Here is a 22,994-nt window from a genome sequence, read left to right as displayed (position 1 = left end):
CCTGCTGTTAGCCATGCGGTGGGGGGGAAGGGGTGAAGGGATCATCCCAGAGAATTGGGTGTGTGTGTGTGGGGGGGGGGTAGTTGGGTTTGTGCTGCATGTTAACCCGGAAGCCCCAGCCCCTCCTTTTACATTGCAAACACATTTTAAATGGCCAACCCAACGGGTCCTTGGTATGGGAAATGAGGACGATGAGGGCGCTACTGTTTGAAATCATTCCCACATGTTATGAGGGTTAAAAAAGCCAAAAGACTGTGGCTTACCATGGCTGCCTGCAAGCTGAATTCTGTTGCCTGGCACCGCCTGAGTGATCTTTCACACAAAACCGGCAGGCCCTCAATATCAGAGGAAAAATGCGACCTTGTAACGAAAGCACATGTGCTGTGTAATGTGAACAGCAAAATTTAACATGAAAGAGTGTACCCATTGTTCTCTAAAATGTGTCTTTTTTAACCACCTCTCCCTTGTTCTCCACCAGCTGCAAATGTTTCTCCTTCGCAGAGGCTAGCAAAGATTAGAAGGAGAAAACGGCGGACTCGGTATGATATGTTCACGGAGCTCCAGATGTCCTCCCACACTGAAAGAGCACAGCAGAATGTGTGGAAGCAATCAATGTCAGACTACAGAAAAGCACAGTATGAACGAGAGGAGAGGTAGCGGGCTGAATTGCGGAATGAACAGAGGAAGTGGCGGGCTGAAGATGATAGGTGGCATCAGCTTGCAACAGAAGGCAAGAGTCGATGCTCCGGCTGCTGGAGCATCAAACTGATATGCTCGAGCGTATGGTTGAGCTGCAGGAAAGGCAGCAGGAGCAGAGACCGCCGCTACAGCCCCTGTGTAACCAACAGCCCTCCTCCCCAAGTCCCATTGTCTCCTCACCCAGACGCCCAAGAACACGGTGAGGGGGCCTCCGGCCACCCATCACTCCACCCCAGATGATTGCCCAAGCATCGGAAGGCTGGCCTTCAATAAGTGTTAAAGTTTTAAAGTTTTAAACTGCAGTGTGTCCTTTTCCTTCCCTCCTCCCGCACCCCTCTCGGGCTACCTTGGCAATTATCCCCCTAGTTGTGTGATGAATTAATAAAGAATGCATGAATGTGAAGTAACAATGACTTTATTGCCTCTGCAAGTGGTGCTCAGATAGGGGAGAGGAGGGTGGGGTGGTTGGTTTACAGGGAAGTAGAGTGAACCGGGTTGGGGGGGGGGCAGAGAGTTCATCAAGGAGAAACAAACAGAAGTTTCACACCGTAGCCTGGCCAGTCACAAAACTCATTTTTAAAGCTTCTCTGATGTGCACCATGCCCTGCTGTACTCTTCTAACCGCCCTGGTGTCTGGCTGCGTGTAATCAGTGGCCAGGCGATATGCCTCAACCTCCCAGCCCACCATAAATGTCTCCCCCTTACTCTCACAGATATTGTGGAGCGCACAGTAAGCAGCAATAACAATGGAGATATTCTGTTCGCTGAGGTCTGAGCGAGTCAGTAAGCTGCGCCAGCGTGCTTTTAAACGTCCAAATGCACATTCCACCACCATTCGGCACTTGCTCAGCCTGTAGTTGAACAGGTCCTGACTACTGTCCAGGCTGCTTGTGTACGGCTTCATGAGCCATGGCATTAAGGGATAGGCTGGGTCCCCAAGGATCACGATAGGCATTTCAACATCCCCAATGGTTATTTTCTGGTCTGGAAATAAAGTCCCTTCCTCCAGCTTTCGAAACAGACCAGAGTGCCTGAAGACGTGAGCATCATGTACCTTTCCCAGCCATCCCATGTTAATGTTGGTGAAACATCCCTTGTGATCCACCAGGGCTTGCAGCAGTATTGAAAAGTACCTCTTGCGGTTTATGTACTCGGTGGCTTGGTGCTCCGGTGACAAGATAGGGATATGGGTTCCGTCTATCGCCCCACCACAGTTTGGAAATCCCATTGCAGCAAAGCCATCCACTATGGCCTGCACGTTTCCCAGAGTCACTACCCTTGATATCACCAGGTGTTTGATTGCCCTGGCAACTTGGATCACAGCAGCCCCCACAGTAGATTTGCCCACTCCAAATTGATTCCCGACTGACCGGTAGCTGTCTGGCATTGCAAGCTTCCACAGGGCTATCGCCACTCACTTCTCAACTGTGAGGGCTGCTCTCATCCTGGTATTCTGGCACTTCAGGACAGGGGAAAGCAAGTCACAAAGTTCCATGAAAGTGCCCTTACGCATGCGAAAGTTTCGCAGCCACTGGGAATCGTCCCAGACCTGCAACACGATGTGGTCCCACCAGTCTGTGCTTGTTTCCCGGGCCCAGAATCGGCATTCCACGGCATGAACCTGCCCCAATAATACCATGATTTGCACATTGCTGTGGCCCATACTTTGCGTGAGGCCTGTGTCCATGTCAATTTCCTCATCACTCTCGTCGCCGCGCTGCAATCGCCTCATCGGCTGGTCCTGGTTTTGCTTTGGCATGTCCTACTCTGCACATACTCCAGGACAATGCGCGTGGTGTTCATAGTGCTCATAACTGCCGCAGTGATCTGAGTGGGCTCCATGATCCCAGTGCTATGGCATCTGGACTGAAAAAAGGCGCGAAACTGACGGAGGGAGGGAGGGGCGACTGACGACATGGTGTACGGGTATAGGGAATTAAAATCAACAAAGGTGTCTGTGCATCAGGGAGAAACACAAACAACTGTCACACAGAATGGCCTCCTCAAAGATTGAACTCAAAATCCTGGGTGTAGCAGGCCGTTGATTTCACGGAGGGAGGGGGAAGCAAATGAATACAGAACAAATCTGATCCATCTATTTTCTACATCTTAAGCTGGCAGCAGATGGTGCAGCATGACTGATAGTCCTCAGCATCTTCTGGGTGCTTGGCAGAAGATACTGTACTACGACTGCTAGCCATCATCGTCAAGACGGTTCAATCGGACTGCCGGCAGGACTGAGTCTCCAGGAGACAAAGCATGTCTGCCCAGGGGCCTATGATTGAACTGGAGTACGACGACGACGGATACCAGTCGTAATACACCATCTACTGCCAAAAGGCAAGGGGCTGCTGCTGTGTAGCAATGCAGCCCCACGTCTGCCAGCACCCAGATAGCCGATGAAGGCTACCAGTCATACTGCACCGTCTACTGCCAAAAGGCAATTAGCTGCTGCTGTGTAGCAATGCAGTACCACGTCTGCCGGCACCCAGATGACATATGGTAATGGTGAGCTGAGCTGAGCTGAGCGGACTCCATGCTTGCCGTGGTATGTTGTCTGCACAGGTAACCCAGGTAAAAAGGCGCGAATCGATTGTCTGCCGTTGCTCTGACGGATGGGGAGGGGCCTGACGGCATGTACCCACAATCCCCTGCGACACTGTTTTGCATCATCAGGCATTGGGATCTCAACCCAGAATTCCAATGGGCAGCGGAGACTGCGGGAACTGTGGGATAGCTACCCACAGTGCAATGCTCCGGAAGTCGATGCTAGCCTCGGTACTGTGGACGCGGTCCACCGGCTTCATGCACTTAGAGCATTTTATGTGGGGACCACACAATCGACTGTATAAAACCGATATCTATAAAACTGGCTTCTATAAATTCGACTTAATTTCGTAGTGTAGACATACCCTCACACAACACTACATTCTTTGAACGTTCTGGCATTGCGTTTCACTACTGCAGAGAGTGAGTTGTGAGATTCAATCAAATCACAAGCTATCCTTAAATCTGTATATATTTATCTACAAAATAAAAAAATATATGCAAAATGTATTTTATAGCTTGTGGAGATTTTTGGTTACTCTGTGACTCATGCTGCTGGGATGACTAGCTTCCACAGCGCAAGGGCTTTTCAGTAGTAGAGAAATCACTGTATGATATCACTCTTTCTCAAATTAATTTACTTGCGTCAAGTAGTAGCTCATCTTAATACTCTTCTCTGAGCTATATTTCCAGCTAGGCTGTCAATTTCATTATTATTAACACCTGGGATACACAAATTCTTATTCACATTGAGCACGTCTGAATGTTTATTCAGAAGACTTACTTGAGATCAGTCTGCCTTTCTCTATTGTTCTTTCGCCTTGCAGCTCTCTGTATGATAACTGGTAGAACTGGCAGGTCAGATTTCTGATTAAAATATTTATATTTTTTTCTAGTTTGTACCATAAAGAATACTACTAGGGACGGTCCTCTTTTTGTATCTCCTATAAACGGAGAAGATATCTCAGAGAAAGGAAATTGCCCTTCCCCAAGTTGTGCCTGGATAGGTTCTCTCAGCCTATCTCACAATGACAGTTGTGCCTGGATAGGTTCTCTCAGCCTCATTAGTATTAAATCCTTGATTAAATATAATCCTGGTAACTGAAAGTATTGACACTTTGGAAGAGGTGATTTTTTTTTTAATCTTGTGTGCAGGATATTTCTATCTTGTAGAGATTTTATATCTCCCAAAGATAATGTGGTGTGTAGGACATCTGGATTTCCAGTTTCTCATGCTCTTTGTATGCAATTTTTACTTTTATACTAAAGCTGGGCATGACTTTTAGGAAGGAAAATGTAGCTATTAGAGGTACCCCTGAATGTTTGTATCCATCGATATTCTGAAAGAAAGAACCCTAATTGGATCAGCAACTCATATCTTGTAATAATCATCAATGTCATTTTCTGTGCTGTTGACATACAATAATTCAAAATGGATGGGATATTAGTATGGAATGCACAGCCAAAATAACTAGTTTGAACACTTATCCATACGCAGGAAGTTTAGACTTGACATAGTTGAAGGTTTCTAAACATCAGAGGAGTGAAGTTCTGGAACAGCCTTCCAAGGGGAGCAATAGGGTCAAAAAACATATCTGGCTTCAAGACTAAGCTTGATAAAGTTATGGATGGTATGATGGGATTTTGGCAATTAATTTATCTTTGACTATTAGCAGTAAATATGCCCAATGGCCTGTGATGAGATGTTAGATGGGGTGGGATCTGAGTTACTACAGAGAATTCTTTCCTGTGTGTCTGGCACATGAGTCTTGCCCACATGCTCAGGGTTTAGCTGATCACCATATTTGGGGTTAGGAAGGAATTTTCCTCCAGGGCAGATTGGCAAAGGCCCTGGGGGGTTTTTGCTTTCCTCTGCAGCGTGGGGCACAGGTCACTTGCTGGAGGATTCTCTGTACCTTGAAGTCTTTAAACCATGATTTGAGGACTTCAATAGCTCAGACATAGGTTAGGGCTTTGTTGTGGGAGTGGGGGTGAGATTCTGTGGCCTGCGTTGTGCAGGAGGTCAGACTAGATGATCATAATGGTCCCTTCTGACCTTAAAGTCTATGACTCTATGACTGACTGAAGAGTCAAATCTTCAGCCCCAAGCTGCAGTAGGCAGTAGATATGTACAGCTTCTCCCACACTCTGTTTACTAGGTAAGTGGTTCTACACTGTTTGCTGGCCCATGGGCCATTACCCTGCCATTTCCTTGGCCCACCCACAGTGCACCCCCTCGTCAGTCCCAAACAGGGATCTACAGCAGCTCTGCTCCACAGTAGACAGAGGCATGGATTCCCATGGTGTAGCACTAACCCCTGTTCAATGCTATTCACTGCCTTCCTCAGACATACAGTTGCAGGATTTCTTTCAACATGTGACTTTTAAGGACAGATTTTCAATTTTGCGTGCAATAGGTACCCCCCAAAAACATGCATGCATCCAGTGCTCCCACAAAGCCTGGCGTTTGTGCATGAAAGTTATCAAAATTACCTACATTGTTACAAATTTGTGTGTCTGATTATTTAACTTAAACATACAAATGTAATTTTTGAGTGAACCTGTTGTGTCCATGATGGCCCTAAATGACTTTCTTTTATTGAAAACTTCAATTTAGGATGATTACCATTATTTAATTATTAGAGCATTCTCCGTATTCCTAGTTGCCTATTTTTTATTTTATTATTATTTATTTTCTTGCCATGCTTGTACTGTGCATTTTTAAGAGTGAAGTTCACCGTTGTTCCCTCTGTGCTGGGATAAATTCCATCCTTAGTGCAGGGCTTAATTGGTACATAGGGTCTTGTTTAGGTTATTTGGACTGGGTGATTGTCAGTGTAATGCTTTAGTTGTGTGTTTTATTACAGTGATTCATATATTTATTCAGCATTGTTGATGGCTGCCTATTTGCATCTAGGCAGGTTTAGTCATACCATATGGTGATGAATTACAGTTCTGGAAAAAGATTCTAGTTGGCTTATATTTGTTTATCCCATGTTATTAAAATTAAGTGATGCAGTCATTTTCTCATGTCAAATTTTTTTCCCCACAAAGGAATGTTAAAGGCAGTGTTTATAATCAGGATGTGCTACTGTCATAAAAATTTCTAAGGTGAGTATTTATCAGATAAAATTTTAACTACCATTCCCCAACTTTATAAGACTACAGATTATTTGAAATCAGAATCAGAGACAATTGTCCATATACAGCCATTCAACATTTGCAGAAAGACTTAAAGATACCGTAATGCTGATGTAATGATCCATAAATATACTTAATTCTGAGTTACAGTGAACTTCATTTTCAAAAAAGACTATCGTATACATAACACCAGAAACCTATTTAGGTATAGATATAGATATATATTTACCTGCTTGGTCTTTAAATATTTTTGATATGACGACAGGGACTTTGTGCTCAGCACCCCCCTGTAAAAGATGTATAAATAATGAAATCTCAACTGAGACCATCACTCACTAAACATACTGAAGTTCAAAAAGAGAAATGAAAACAAAACATTATCCATACCTTTATACTTAAGCCCAAGCCACCAACTGGTTGTCTACGAAGTGTAACAGTTCTGTGCTTTAAAAAAGGGTAGAAAAAATAAATTTAGGTGAAAATACAATGCCTGGACATACATTTAAAATGTATGCTACCTAATCAGTTTTATTTACCTATGATATTAATTTTGAAAATTTGCCCTTATATCAGAGGATGATGTTCACTCCATGCAGAGGGCTGATGAAAGCCTATGAACATGACATAGGTCCACATAATAACTTAACATAGAGCTTCATTTATAGAGAGAGTTTTGAACAGAATTTTGTACTGGTGTAATTTGTTCGATTGTTTTTCTATATCTAAGGTGACATTTTTTTCAATTCAGAAAGAAATCAGCTCACATACTTGTTGGGTTTTGTTTATACTAGGGTTACCATATTTTGAGCCTCCAAAAGGAGGACACTCCACCGGGCCTCGGCCCCGCCCTCAGCCCCGCCCACACCCCCCGCCCCAACTCCGCCCCCTCCCCTGCTTCCCGCGAACATTTGATTCGCGGGAAGCCTGAAGCAGGTAAGGGTGGGTGTGGGGGGAGGAGGCGCGGCCCAGGCTGGCCCCCTGGTCCCCGGCCCCGCCGGCGCTCGGTGCCCCCGGTCCCCAGCACCCCCAGCGCTCGGCCCCGCCGGCCCCCCTGGTCCCCGGCACCGCCGGCGCTCAGCCCCGCCGGCCCCCGGCGCTCGGTGCCCCCAGTCCCCGGCCCCGCCGGCCCCCGGCCCGGCCCCCAGCCCAGCACCGCCCCCCGCATGTCCCGATTTTCCCGGACATGTCCGGCTTTTTGGGATTTCCCCCCGGACGGGGATTTGGAGCCCAAAAAGCCGGACATGTCCGGGAAAATCCGGACGTATGGTAACCCTAGTTTATACAGATGTTTTGAAAAGGAAAAAAAAATAAAGAACTTTGTTTTAGATGAATGTTGTCATAGTTGGTTTTATTTCTTTTTGTGCTTTTACTTATTCCCTTTACTTTCATTTTGCAGTTACATGCACCTATTTTTCAAATCCATATATTCAAAATTGAAATGACTCGCCTGTAGTACACATTAAAGACTTTTTGGATCAATCTGCTTCTTACGGTTATTTTCTCTGATTTTTTTTTTTTAAGTGTGCTGAAGGGAGCACATGAGAAAATCTTTATGAAAATTTATTACAGTAATCTATCTCATGTTTAATAGTACACTGCATTTTGACATTTCATACATGCTCACATAGAATCATAGAATCATAGAATATCAGGATTGGAAGGGATCTCAGGAGGTCATCTAGTCCAACCCCCTGCTCAAAACAGGACCAATTCCCAACTAAATCATCCCAGCCAGGGCTTTGTCAAGCTGGGCCTTAAAAACCTCCAAGGAAGGAGATTCCACCAACTTGGTACCTGACATGATAATAGGATATCATTATCTTTATTTCATTTCTTGAAAGTAAATATAAAGTAATATATATATTTTTTTGGTCTGGCAACAGTCTGTTGCCAACCTTTTCCACAGTGCCATGTCTTATTACTGGGTTACTCCTGGACAATTAAGGTTAAATTTCTCATTCTACATATCAGAACATTTGTATTCTTATTCTCAGATTTATATTTGTCACCTGTTTATTCGATGATTTGCTAGTACAGATGCATGAGTGTAATCTTTGGTCTTCCAACAATCCAGCCCAAACTCTCATTACATTTGAAAAGTTAGTTTTACCTTCTCTCTAGTACTCAGCTTAACATATTGACAATGATATTGACATAAGGAAAAAGACAATACACTTTATTCTGATATTACACTGACAAAGCCAATGCATGTTTTAGGGCATTTCAAGGTGTTAGCCATTCTATTCCATTGAATATCATATAATAGACTATTTTAAAAAATGAAAAATGCTAGATAATGTCATATGATACTTCTTTACTAATATCAAATGGGTATATGACACTTATTTCTTATGGTTTCAAAATTAGCAACTGTATGCTGACATGGGCTCAAACCAAAATCTCATACTAAACTGTTTCAGTTTTGGTGAAGTCTGGATCCAGTTCCAAACCTTGCAGCTGACCTTCATCTCCATAATAGGCTGAACCAAATCTCTGGATCCAAACACTGCTGAACTTTGAAGAAAGTTCAGATCCAAATCTGAACTTTGGAGCTGAGATGTATCTCTACCTCTACTCTCATTTGTGCCTTGAATCCTCACAAAATTGCCTAGTTCCCCAATGGATAAAGCATGGGACTGGCTCTTTTCTGTGGGTTTTATGAGTGGTTGAGACAGATGGCACTAGCACAGGAGGTAAGTGAAAGTTTCCTGCACAGTAGAGTCCTAGTAAGAAAATGGCTGGAGCTTAAGCAGGTCTGAGTGGGGAGGAAGGTGAATGCAGACCCAGAGAAGGGGACACAGAATGAGTTTAATTATAAGAGAGGAACAAAGAAGATTAGAGCTGTGCGAGGGGGTCCATTCCATTGAGAAGGGTTTGAATACTTTGTGAGTGGTAGGAAAGGGAGAACAGTGTCTGTGTGTTAATCTACAGTTGACCCTCCCACTAATGGGAAGGATGTGTGATCGAAACTAAATTGATTTGCTCCACAACTATATTCTCTGTACTGTGATTACATGCTAACAGTTGTTTGCCAAATGTACAATGAGGGAGCTGTTCTTTCCTTTGGGAAATAGATTTCTTGTATTGGTGGGCAATGAGCCAAGCGACTGTATTAACTAGTACAGTCAACGTGATGCATACAGGTGGATATTGCCCAGTGCTGGTCCTTTCATTCTTCTTCTCCGCTCTCCTCACCATACATACATGCTCCAAAATTCCTGTCTTACTGCTCCCTTCATTACTTCCCCTTCCATTTCCAGTGTTGTGGCTCCTTAAAGATACCATGACACTTACCCTAAGAGTAGAAGTTTGCCCTGAAGTTCCTGGCCAGTCTCACCTCCCTCCATTTTTGTGTTATGTGCCAGTTGGCTGCTAATATCCACCCTAGAGTCATCTGCATTTTTGTGGTATTCTAAGTATATATAATAAAGTCTGCTTGAGTTATAATTAGGGCTGTCAAACGATTAAAAAAAATAATTGCAACTAATCATGCAATTAAAAAAATAACTGTGATTAATCATGTGATTAATCACACTGTTAAACAATAATAGAATATCATTTATTTAAATATTTTTGGATGTTTTCTACATTTTCAAATATTTTGATTTCAAATGCAACACAGAATACAAAATATACAGTGCTCACTTTGTATTTATTTTTCATTACAAATATTTGCACTGTAAAAAAACCAAACTGAATAGTATTTATCAATTCCCCCATTACAAGTACTGTAGTGCCATTTCTTTATCATGAAAGTTGAACTTACAAATGTAGAATTATGTACAAAAATCCTTCATTCAAAAATAAAACAATGTAAAACTTTAGAGCCTACAAGTCCATTCAGTCCTACTTCTTCTTCAGCCAAATGCTCAGACAAACAAGTTGGTTTACATTGGCAGGAGATAATGCTGCCTGCTTCTTGTTTAAAACATCAACTGAAAGTGAGAACAGGCGTTCGCATGGCACAGTCGTAACCAACTTCGAAAGATATTTACATGCCAGATGTGTGAAAGATTCATAGGTCCCTTTGTGCTTCAACCACCATTCCAAAGGACATGCGTCCATGCTGATGACGGGTTGTGCTCGATAACGATTCAAAACAGTGCAAATTAATGCATGTTCATTTTCATTATCTGAGTCAGATGTCACCAGCAGAAGGTTGATCTTCTTTTTTGATGGTTCGGGTTCTGTAGTTTCCATGTCAGAGTTTTGCTTTTTTAAGACATCTGAAAGCATGCTCCACACCTCATCCCTCTCTGATTTTGGAAGGCACTTCAGATCTTAATCCTTGGGTCGAGTGCTGTATCTATCTTTAGAATTCTCACAGTGGTACCTTCTTTGAGTTTTGTCAAATTTGCAGTGAAAGCGTTCTTAAAATGAACAACATGTGCTGGGTCATCATCCGAGACTGCTATAACATGAAATATATGGCAGAATGCGGGTAAAACAGAGCAGGGGACATACAATTCTCCCCCAAGGAGTTCAGTCACAAATGTAATTAACACATTTTTTTAATGAGCATCATCAGCATGGAAGCATATCCTCTGGAATGGTGGCTGAAGCATGAAGGGGCACATGAATGTTTAGCATATCTGGCACATAAATACTTAGCAATGTTGGCTACAAAAATACCATGCGAACACCTGTTCTCACTTTCAGGTGACATTGTAAATAAGAAGCGGACAGCATTGTCTTCTGCAAGTGTCAACAAACTTGTTTGTCTTAGCGGTTGGCTGAACAAGAAGTAGGACTGAGTGGACTTGTAGGTTGTAAAGTTTTACACTGGTTGGGTTTTTTTGAGTGCAGTTATGTAACAAAAAATCTATATTTGTAAATTGCACTTTCACGATAAGGAGATTGCACTACAGTACTTGTGTGAGGTGAATTTAAAAATACTATTTTTTTAAATAATTTTTACTGTGCAAATATTTGTAATCAAAAATAGTACTATAAAGTGAGCACTGTACACTTTGTATTCTGTGTTGTAATTGAAGTTAATATATTTGAAAGTTATAGTTTGTGTTATGACTTGCAACAAGTTTCTAGCCGTTTTCCATTTTTCATCCTGAGCTACCTCATGTTGTGAGCATTGGTAAGGCCAACGCATGAGTCTGTGCTCAGTTTCCCAGTTTATTCTGTTTTGTGTGGCTTGTTTGGCAGAATAATATTTTTTTTTTGCAGTAGTGCCTTCGGGGTGCTGGCCTTGTGCCCTGTAGCTGCAGTATCCCCTCAATGACAAAAGTGGAGGAAGAAAAAAATTGCTGTCACCCAGAGAGCAATGGAAATGAAAATGTGCAAGATATGATCCGTGATCATATACCGAATGAGGAGATCAGAAGACGTACAGAGGTGACCGATGTAGTGCAGGTGATATACGACGCAAATCTTAGATGGGCTGGTCATGTAGTTCACAAGCAAGACAATAGATGTACAACCCGCATCAGTGACTGGATCCCCAGAGACCACATGTGACTGCTGGGCAGACCGAAAATACGCTGGGCTGATCTCATGACAAAAATTTTTGGCCAGAAATGGAAAGAACATGATTGAAACAAAACAGAATGGTGTGGCGTTGACTTGTGTGCTTGTAGGGACAGACGAGGACAAGCCGGACAAAGGTGATATTTGAAAATGTAGAAAAACATCCAAAAATATTTAATAAATTTAAACTGGGATTCTATTGTTTAACAGTGTGATTAAAACTGTGATTAATTGCAATTATTTTTTAATCGTGATTAATTTTGTTGAGTTAATCATGTGAGCTAACTGTAATTAATCGACAGCCCTAGTTGTAATACAATAATGTATAACTTAGAGATTCCAATCTACTATCTGCATCATAATCATAGTGACATCCTTGGTAAAGTGCTTTGAGATCTACTGATTAAAAGTGCTACATAAAAGCTAGGTATTATTATCATTATCATCATCTCTAACTATAATACACTCTTCTGATGTAAACAAAAGATAAGAAAATTAAAACACACTTTTTTTTTTTAAACCAACTTACTCTTCTTTCTAATATCACACTATTGGGCAAATATCATTAATGGAGTTACACCAGCAGTAAATCTAGTCTAGTAATTAGAATATAATTTTAATATATGTTTCACTACATGTTTCCATCAAGAAGTATATTTATCCCTGTAAACAAATTAGCCCAAAGGAAGAACTATGCCAGAGCAAACAGGGATTACTGATTTAATTGCTCTCACAGTTTTAGGACACCTCATTATCATGTGATCAGAACTGTAGAATAGCATTAGTCGTTTTATAACCTATGTGGAAGCAGAGAAAGAACTGACAGGAAGGGGATGCAATGTATGACAGTTCTTTCTCTGCTTCCACACCTAAAAGCAAGCAAGAAGTGATCCACTGACATTTTTCCATACAATTAATTTATAATGATAATACATTTATGCATATGTTGACAAATTTGTTAAATGCAATCAACTAGTGCAGTGTTAGGGAGGCAAAGTCTAATCAATGACACACTGCCAAGGTCTTTATATTGTGTCCTAATCTTTATATACAAATATGTGTTAAAAATTCAGCTGATATGCTTTAGTGTGGTAGAAAAAGATCTCTATGAAAGCAGGACTGCCAGCATATATAATACGTTACAAATCTAGACTAAATGTAGAGGGATTATATACATTTGTAATGATGACAGAAGGAAGTTTAAAGCAAAAATATAATTTCAAGAGCATAAATTCAAACTAAGCTATACTTTTCATAAAAACTTTTTTAGGAGCAGAAGAGGTTCAAACAGAAATACAGACTGCAGATGTAGCTAGATTTAAGGTTTGCCATGATTAAAGCTTTACAATATTAAATTAATAATTAATTATCTAGTACACATCTTACTTCTATAGTTTGTGGAGTAAAATGTTTGCTCAGACAGTTGGATATTTGAAGCTGAGAAAAGGGGAGCAAATATTTACAATTATTATGTTTATTCATAATATAAATTTTACTTCTTTTAAATTTTTAAAAATATTCACCAGGTAGGAAATGCACTGATCTTTCTGTAAATCTGTGAAAAATGTTAGGTAATATGTTGAATTAATGTAATTTTATATATGGGGTTCTGGGAACTAAAACCTGTGGTAGGACATGAGACAGTGATTTAACATTGAGGACTCCATAGCGGGCCATTTGGTTGCTAGGAACCACCATGGAATGGTCATTCAAATTCTAGCAGTGGACGAGGACTGTTGGAAAGGAGAGTTGAATCTTGACTGCTGGAGGTGGGTTGTTACAGGACCTCGATGAAGGTACAGGGTATGGAGTCTTAAGACATCAGAGACTAGTCCAACAGGGACTATAAGGAATCTGGGCTACCAGGAAGGTGGCATAAAAACCAAGTTCAGAGGATGGAAGGCCCAGAAGCTTCTGAGTTGGGATCTCTACTAAAACTCTGGGTTTGAGAAGCTAAAGAGGGCACCTCTAGACGGACAGTAACAGACTTCAGTTATGGGTTTACTTGTAAGGAATTAAGTAAGAGTTCATTAAGAGAGTCCAGTGTCTGGATTTTTCTGAAATCTACAAAAAGCACCTACCACATTGATCACCAATTACCTCACTCTTGAGGACAGGCTACTTGAAATAAGGGAGTAGAGTGAAGGGTTACAAGGTAAACTTTCCAATTCTGAGGCTTGGCTGTGGCATCAGTTACCTGAGCCCAGGATTAGGAAACCTGGGGTTGTGACATAAGTATTCAAGGACTTTTTGAATTTCAGTGAGAAGCTTTCCATGCCGGGGATAAAAAGGATTAAAACATATCCTGATTATAAACACAACTGTGAAACAAAATTCTGCTCTCAGATCTACAGGGCAAAACTTAGCTCCCGTATCCTGTTCTCTCATTACATGTAAATCTCCTATTGACATCAATGGTAGCCCCACACAGAATTTACCTAAATCCAATAAAATCACAACCACACTCCTTGGTATTCCCTTCTTTAGCTGGCACTTTTTGAGCGTACTGTATATCACTTTTCATCTTAGACTAATTTATTTATGATCTAGGTATATTATATTTGAAGCCAAAGTCAGCCTTTCAACAAAAAAAATGTAAATTGATAATTCAATGTGTGATGGCTATTTCATTTCACTGCAGGTTTGGAAAACTCTTTCCAAAGTGCTGCTAACTGCCTTTTGAGTGGAAAAGTTGTCAAAAGCCTAGCTGAAATCAATACTTTTCTGCTTTTCAACTAGTATTTTGCTTTGCCAATTATATCCCCTGATAACTTTATATTTATTAAAACCTTTCACCTTGAAAGATTCCAGAGTGCTTTTTGTGTATGCTGTGTATGCTGTAAATATGACGCTTGTTCACCTGTCCAGTCTGGGCTGGGAAGCAGCCGTCATTCTGCAAAAGCAGAAGAACACATCATGGTGCACTTTTTGTTTCTATTCCTTTTAGGAAGTTAATTGAAGAATTGCCCCAAATGAAATTTCAGGGCGTGGTAAGTAGGAAGAATATTATTAAAGTTGGAATTTGGTCAGAACACCAGGTTGCTGTCAGTGGCTCGATAATACTTAGCATTGGGCTTGTGCATTGGATTAGCAGCTGTGCAATGGGTGAGAGATTTTTTAGCTTCCCCTATCATTTAGGAAGCGGTAATATTGGTTACTGGTGAAAATAGCAGCAGCAGCGGAGAAAGGACAGATTTAACTGCTAAAGTCTGTGACACAGTCAGTCTGGTCGATTCATATCACCTGCAGTTTTGTGACAGAATACACTGCAGTTTATTCTGAGGCTCTGTTTAACTTTGCCTCAGGCTTGTTTTGCTCCAGAATGGTGGAATATTTTATTTAGAATTGTGTTTTCATATATTGAATATTTAACTGGGATTAAGAATAGGCCAAGAAAGTTTGTGGTACTGTGATGTTTTAAATTTTGTACGGTTATATTTAGCCACCAGAGTTTATAAACAGAGCTAAACATTTTCTCCAAATTTATTCTCTAAAATACTCCTAGTGAGAGGCCCAGGTTGTGTTGCAATAGCCATTTAGCGAGGATTATGACTTTTTTAATGCTGGAGAATATTGGAATTTGCAAGAGGAAAAGCTAAATAATTATTGTTATTAAAGATTTACATTGTAGTAGTGCCTAGAGGCTTCAACGTACTTGGCCATATGGCAAATGACAGTCCCTTCCCTCCAGTCAGACAGGAAATAAGGCATACATTTTTAATAGTGAGAGTAATTAACCACTGGAACAATTTACCAAGAGTCACAGTGGATTCTCCATCACTAACAATTTTTAAATCAAGACTGGATGTTTTTCTAAACTATACACTTGAGGAAATATTTTTGGGACGTTCTCTGGCCTGTGCTATACCAGGGGTCAGACTAGATGATGACAATGGTCCTCTGGCCTTCGAATCTATTAATCAGTGAGTTTGTAATCTAAACATGAGAAAAACAAAGGGGCGATGGGGAGAGAATCACAGTCCAACTGTGTGCATAATTCCAAGGTAGAGATGGCAGGTTCCATCCAGACCAGAGTTTACTTCTAATACTGTTGGAGTTACAAAAGGTCCTAGATACTGCCTCTCTAATACTAGGCCTACTCACTAGAGCTTGTAGTGCATAGGATGTGAGTGTATAGGTCTGAATATTGTCTATGTGTTTTTTCTTTGGTTTCTTCTGTTGCTTTGCACCAATAAATTATCCCACACTTAAGGAATTGACAGTTTTATACCCTCCAAACTTGAACTTCCCATGCCTGGGCAGCTGCAGAGACAGAAAAAGGCAATCTTCTCTTTTGTGAAGAACCTAGCAAAGGAAATGTTTTCTTCTCATAAAAGATGAATAAATCCAAGGTTGTTTAATTTTTCTGGGGTCTTTTGGGAGTTTACGCCTTTTAATGTAAATTAACCTGCCTCAAAGAAAAATAAAATAAAAAGAGTCTCCCAATGATACCTTGGCATTTTATGCATTGTGGCAATAATTCCAAGAGATTAGATTATTTCCACAGATCTTATAGTCAGTTCCCTGTTCCTTTGACGTTCTGCACAAGTATGTTCTGCTCCATTTAATCCCTTTACACTTATCCCTAGGCAATCTCATCTACTGTCATGGCTCAGCTACTACTTTCAGCTAGTACAATAACTTTCAAGTCAATCTTTCTGCTTTGACCTTTTCCCCTTCTGTGCAGCTCCGCATCTCTGTCTCTCTGACAAGTCTTCTTAGATATCTAAACTCAGCGTGATTAAAACTAAATGTATCAGTTTTCCACTTTCTGCCACTTGCATCAACTCTTCTTTTGCCATCTGTCAGAACTACATTCTCTCTCCTGGATAGCACTTGAAAGCCAGTGCTGGGGGAAGCGTACCCCACTCTGTCACAGAGGCAGTGTATGTCTGAATCAAATTATTGACTCTATCTTATTCAATGTGTGGAAATGTAGGACTCTGATTGCACAAGGCTGAACCATGCCCAAAGATATACCACTATATTGCATTCCGAACAGCCTTCATGTCCAGGACAGACATTGGACACATCACTGAAGGACTAACACTAATAGCCATCAAAACTTCAATCAGGGACCAACTACTTTGATTCTCTCTCAACTGCTGGCCCACTGCCATGAAACAATGAGTTGTCTGCACAGATGCCTTGCAGGGAGGTAGGGGCAAGCATAAGTGGTGGGTCTGCAGCGACTTAGTCTGGGTTCATGGGACAGAGATATGGCCCTATTTAAAAGCATGGTCCTGCTCTGTGCAGAAAGGCCAGCTATCACCACACATAAAAAGGATTTTCAGGAGAAGTCTGCCTAGCCAAAAATGCTGACAAACCATGGATTTATAGAAGGAATGAGATAAGACTAGGGGAAAGTATGACTCTGGACTTTTTTGTTTTGTTCAAAGATCTATAGCTCTTGAGTGTTTTTTAAAGTACAGTAACTGTGGTTGAGAAATTCCTTTGCTAAATCTGTGTTCCGTGCTTCCCTGTCATGTTGTCACAGAAGGAATTAATCTAGAAGCCCAAAAGTGTCCCTCTCCAGCCCACTGGATGAACTGTCTGTAGCCATTCCCACTTGTGTGATACACTCATGTACTCTCTCCTCTGAGTCTCAAAGTCAAAAATGAGCCCTAAGCTATTTTATTTAGGAAAAAAACCCACATAAGTGAGTCTTTGTTGTGTTCCTGTTCTAGACTGTAATCATTAAACTTCAGAGACCTTGTGCCAAAATCAAAGGTGATTCTGGGTAGAGAAAATCTATGCTAGTGTAATTACAACTGTTTTCTGGCTTACTCAATGTGTATGTGACACGGAATTAGATGCATACACTTAATTAAACTCCCTTAGATTCACACTATTGCCAACATGTAATTTACCGTACATCACCTTTAAATTTGGCCCACTGAGTCTGAGAGTAAGGGAATCTAAATTGGGAAAAACACACATGCTAGGGGATAACAGGAAGTAACAGGAAGGGGTAACAGCGTAACTTAAAACAGGCCACACGATATGGTATGGGAGTCTAATTCTACACATCACCTCTTAAATTACCTTGTTGTCTTTTTATCTGCTTGCAAAGTTTTGTGCAGAAATCAATGGCACCATATAAATAATAAATGTCTTCATCTCAGAACAATACCTTGGGAAATCAGATGTAGGGGATGGAATTAGTACTAAACTTCAATAATCTTGTATTCCTTCTACTTATGGTACACCAAGTTTCAAGTCATTCCTAAAACTGGAATCTTTTACTAGTAGTTTTTTTCCAATAGACTTGAAATCATCTTCTGTAATACCAGTTTCTATGAAATCTTACCTAGATGAGAAAAAAATTACAAAATGATCATCCTATTTTATCTAGCCTTCCCTGCAAAGGCTCTAGAAATAGTGGTGATGACTCAGATGCCAAAACAATTAAGTGAGAATGAAATATTTGATAAATTCCAGTCAAGCTTTCAGCTTTTACACAGCATCAAGGCTTTCCTTCTGAGGATTTCTAATATGGTTTATAGAACTGTAGGGTCAAATACCCATGCTTTAAGTTATTAGATTTATCTGCACCTCTTGATACAGATAATCTAGTAGGTCATTCTAGAAAGATAGGATAATGTTAAGTTAGCTTGACAGAAAAGTTTACCTCTGGAGAGGTCTTTTATATCTTCATATCTACCAGTATGTTATAAATGCAGCTTAACAGACAGAGTCAGCAGCCAATAAAATTACTAACATTTTAGCATTACCCACTTTTTCTCTATCAACATTCAAGATGTATGCTTTCTCTTTCATAGGCAAGCTTTTCTATATTAGAATCATAGAATATCAGGGTTAGAAGGGACCTCAGGAGGTCATCTAGTCCAAACCCCCTGCTCAAAGCAGGACCAATGCCCAGACAGATTTTTATCCCAGTTCCCTAAATGGCCCCCTTAAGGATTGAACTCTCAATGCTGGGTTTAGCAAGTCAATGCTCAAACCACTGAGCTATCCTTTCCCCCACCTAGTCCTATAGGTATATTCCTACCTATGTCCATTATTGCCCCATCACCATAGTGTCAGCAGTCCACAGCATTGATGAAAAACCTTTTAGTTATTAAGTACATTCTACCCGAAGCTTAATAATGAACAACACACTTTAATGAACAAACAGACATTACCTATTTTCTATGTAAGACATTCCACACTGAGGGATGTAAGATGGGGAAAAGATTTGTGTGTGTGTGCCACACTTAGCATGTTGTATTATTAGTCCACCAGTATGAATTAATGAGATGTACACATTATTTCCAAACAGTACTGTAAAATGATCTACAAGGTAACTATTTTCTCCTCAAAAACCATCTCTACTGCAATTCCTAAACAGAAATAAGCCAATTGGCTTGGAGGAAGGGTGTACAGAGATTGCAGACATTTTTATGTATTAAATAAAATATATTTTATAGATATAGACATATGTATGCACACACCTCTTTCCCCCCATATAGTTGCCTCCTTAAATTGTAAACTCACAAGACAGGGACATGTCTTCATATATGATTTGGAGAAGAATTATGCTGAGAGATGCAGTTAGTAGTAGTATTATTGTGATGAATATTTCCTTAGTCAGATATTACAGGAGGGCAGTTGATGAATATTTTATTATCCTTTTGTATCATAGAAAGCAACCAGAAAGTAAGCTAGAGCCAGAAGAAAGTCAGAGAAACAGTTTTGAGCATAGCCCTGAGTGGGAACATAGATATTCCTTGGGGCAGAGGACTGGCTTGAAAGGCAGAGTTGGAAACTGAAAGCAAGGAAACTGCCTCCTGCTGATTATTCCTCCTGTGTTCAGGGAAACAGGACGTTGTGTGCATTCTTTGTAAATAACCAGGATTGCACCAAAGAAATATCTGAGACATTTAATCAATGTTCCTCCTAACAGAAACAATGCACAAGGCCCCCATTATTGGCTAATAACTTGGGCCAAGGGGCAACAATGTAGTGCTAGCTTTCTTATTCCCAGCTGCTTCTACAGATACACAAGTTCTTCATGAGCAAGAACAACCTGGAGACTTGTAAAAAGAAGCTGGAAATAAAAAGGGAACAGCTTACCTCGATCTACTACAGGCTATATAGGAACAGGAAAAGAGGAAACAAGAGCCAACCTTAAGGACTGGAGATACCAATGAGACTGGAGCTGTCAGTCACCATCTGAAGAAATATTAAGGGGAGAAGGGAGGGGAGTAAATAAAGCAGTAAGAAAATGTTTGAAGGGAAGGAGGAGAAGAAGTGGACCAAGCAGCAGAGGAACATTATGCCAGGGGAAAACAGAAGGAGAGGAGGCAATAACAGGGCTGGCCTTACCATGATGTGAACTGAGGCGGCAACCTCAGGTGCCAGATTTGGGGGAACTAGGACCCAGAGTGTAGAAAATTGTGTCTGCTGCTGGTGCATATGTATTCTCTCTGCTCTAGATGCACAGAGATGGTGGAGTGCTGTGCTGGAGGAAGGAGGGCACAAGAGACATAACAGGCAGGCAGGAGAAAAGATGAGAGGGAATAACAGAAAGCAGCAGGACCTGCAGGGAGAGAGAGGAGGAGGAGCATCTTATGTACCTCTCTAGCACCCCCAGGAGCCTGGACTAATTAATACCAGCTTCTCAGGGAGCTTCCTGTTTCCTGCTGCTTCCCTGAACCCACTTGAGGAGAACAGGCAGTCAACTGAAGTAATAGGAGCCAGTTAGGCCCTTAGGCTAGGTCTATACTACCCGCCTGAATTGGCGGGTAGAAATCGACCTCTCGGGGATCGATTTATCGCGTCCCATCGGGACGCGACAATTGATCCCCGAATCGGCGCTCTAACTCCACCAGCGGAGGTGGTAGTAAGCGCCGCCGACAAAAAGCCCCAGAAGTCGATTTTGCCGCCGTCCTCACAACGGGGTAAGTCGGCTGCAATACGTCGAATTCAGCTACGCTATTCACGTAGCTGAATTTGCGTATCTTAAATCGACTCCCCTCGGTAGTGTAGATGTACCCTTAGACGCTGATATCTTCCCTCACTCAGGCCCTGCTACCAGCCTTCTTATTTGTCCCCTTCAATTGAGTGTTGAGAGCCACTATAGCTGGCACAGAACAGCAGTCATGAATGAAAGAAGAAAATACCCCTCTGGGGCAGCATTCAGAAAAAGAAAGAAAGCAAAGGAAGCTTTTCTATCTAAGCAGGAAGGAGCGCTCCTGAGATACATAGACACAAATGTTCACGGTGAGCCTTCCGGCCCCAGTGAGGATGTGAGTGGTGACGAGATGCCTGATCTTCCAGTTAGTCAGAGTGCAGGTGACCTGGCAGCTACTGCAGCATCCATATCTCCATCTCAAATGGATGTAACCATGCACATTCCTGAAGAAAAGTGTAGATCAGAGAAGAGTGTGGTGGAGGCACAAGAAACAGCTGCTGCCAAGTTTAGTTCCTTAAGTCTAGATGATCCAGGACTGTGGACCCACTTGAGCAGTAGCCTGAGGGACTTCCTTGTACTGAATGGGCCACAGCAAGTGAAAAATTTCATGTTCCCCAAAGACAATGAAAAAAGAAGTTTCCATCCAACACTTTACTGGTGTGAAATCCCAATGGTGACAAAGTGGAGAGGCCATGGCTTATGTACTCAAAAACCCAAAATGCTGCACACTGTTTTTGTTGCAAACTCTTCCAGTCTAATGTTCCAGCCACATTGGGTTCTACAGGAACAAAGGACTGGAAAAATCTGGCTAGAAATCTGGCATGCCATGAGAAGGCAGCAAATCAACAGAGCGCATTCCATAGGTGGAAAGAGCTTGTGATGAGACTAAGGTTAAAGGCCACCATAAATGATCAGCATCAAGAGAAGATTGCATCAGTCTCTCTTTACTGGCAAAAAGTTCTGAAAAGGCTCATTGCCATTGTGAGAATGCTTGCTACCCAAACCTAGCAGTGTGTGGCACTTCAGATCAGCTGTATGCGCCAAACAATGGAAACTTCCTTAAAATTGTGGAGCTGATGGCTGAGTTTGATGCTGTACTCCAGGAGCATCTAAGAAGAGTCCCCACCCAAGAAATGTACACACACCACTACTTTGGAAAAACAATTCAAAATGAGATCATACAGTTATTGGCAACAAAAGTTAAACAGAAGATTGTGGCAGATCTGAAGTCAGCAAGATATTACTCTGTTTTTCTGGACTGCATACCTGACATCAGCCATACAGAACAAAAGACTTTAATGGTGCGTTTTGTAACAACAATAGAACCTAGTGAAAATGTCCCTGCAATGGTGACTGTTAGAGACAGGGCCGGCTCCAGGCACCAGCCCAGCAAGCAGGTGCTTGGGGTGGCACCTCAGGCTCTTCGGCGGCGGGTCCCTCAGTCCCTCTCGGAGGGAAGGGCCTGCCACTGAATTGCCGCCGAAGAAGAAAACGGCGCGGTGGAGTTGCCGCCGATCGCAACTTTTCTTTTTCCCCCCCACCACTTGGGGCGGCAAAAACCCTGGAGCTGGCCCTGGTCAGAGAGCATTTTCTAGAATTTATTGACATTGATGATTCTACAGTAGCTGGTATGACAAATGTGCATCTTAAAAAGCTGGAAGATACAGGAATTGCGATAGCTGACATGAGAGGTCAGGGCTACGATAATGGTGCTAACATGAGAGGAAAGAACAGAGGAGTGCAGACACGGATCCAAGAGTTAAACCCTCAAGCTTTTTTTGTCCCATGCAGTTCCCATTCAGTGAACTTGGTGGGCAGTTATGCAGCATCAGCTTCTAGTGAGGCTGCTGAATTTTAATGTAATTCACAGCATTTATGTATTTTTCTCTACATCAACTCATCGATGGCAAATTTTGAAACAACATCTGGGAACATCCTCTCTGACACTGAAACCACTGAGTGCCACATGATGGGAAAGTCAAGTGGAGGCGATAAAGCCTATCAAACACCAAATTGGGAAGATAGATGATGCCGTAGTTGCCATTATGGAGGATAATGCTATGACAGGAACTGTTTGTGGGAGAACAGTGGCAGAGGGAAATGGAATCACCAGAAACATACATAACTTCAAATTTGTCTGTGGCTTAGTGTTGTGGCATGACATATTGTTTGAAATAAATGTTGTAAGCAAGAGACTCCAAGGTGTTGA

At 41.6% G+C, this 22,994-nt stretch overlaps 1 protein-coding gene across 1 annotated transcript in view; it reads right to left on the bottom strand.

Moving 5' to 3' along the window:
- Window positions 1-22,994, bottom strand: part of SNTG2 (syntrophin gamma 2) — a 247,329-nt gene that overhangs the window by 208,831 nt on the left and 15,504 nt on the right. The window contains exons 3-4 of the mRNA XM_034766904.1: window positions 6,775-6,831; window positions 6,617-6,674 (exon numbers count right to left, since the gene is read on the bottom strand). Coding sequence (XP_034622795.1) covers window positions 6,617-6,674; window positions 6,775-6,831 — 115 coding nt within the window. The remainder of the gene's footprint in view (window positions 1-6,616; window positions 6,675-6,774; window positions 6,832-22,994) is intronic.

This window comes from Trachemys scripta, chromosome 3, assembly GCF_013100865.1.
Source record: "Trachemys scripta elegans isolate TJP31775 chromosome 3, CAS_Tse_1.0, whole genome shotgun sequence".
Taxonomy (NCBI): Eukaryota; Metazoa; Chordata; order Testudines; family Emydidae; genus Trachemys; species Trachemys scripta.
This window is presented reverse-complemented; position numbering and strand designations above follow the sequence as displayed.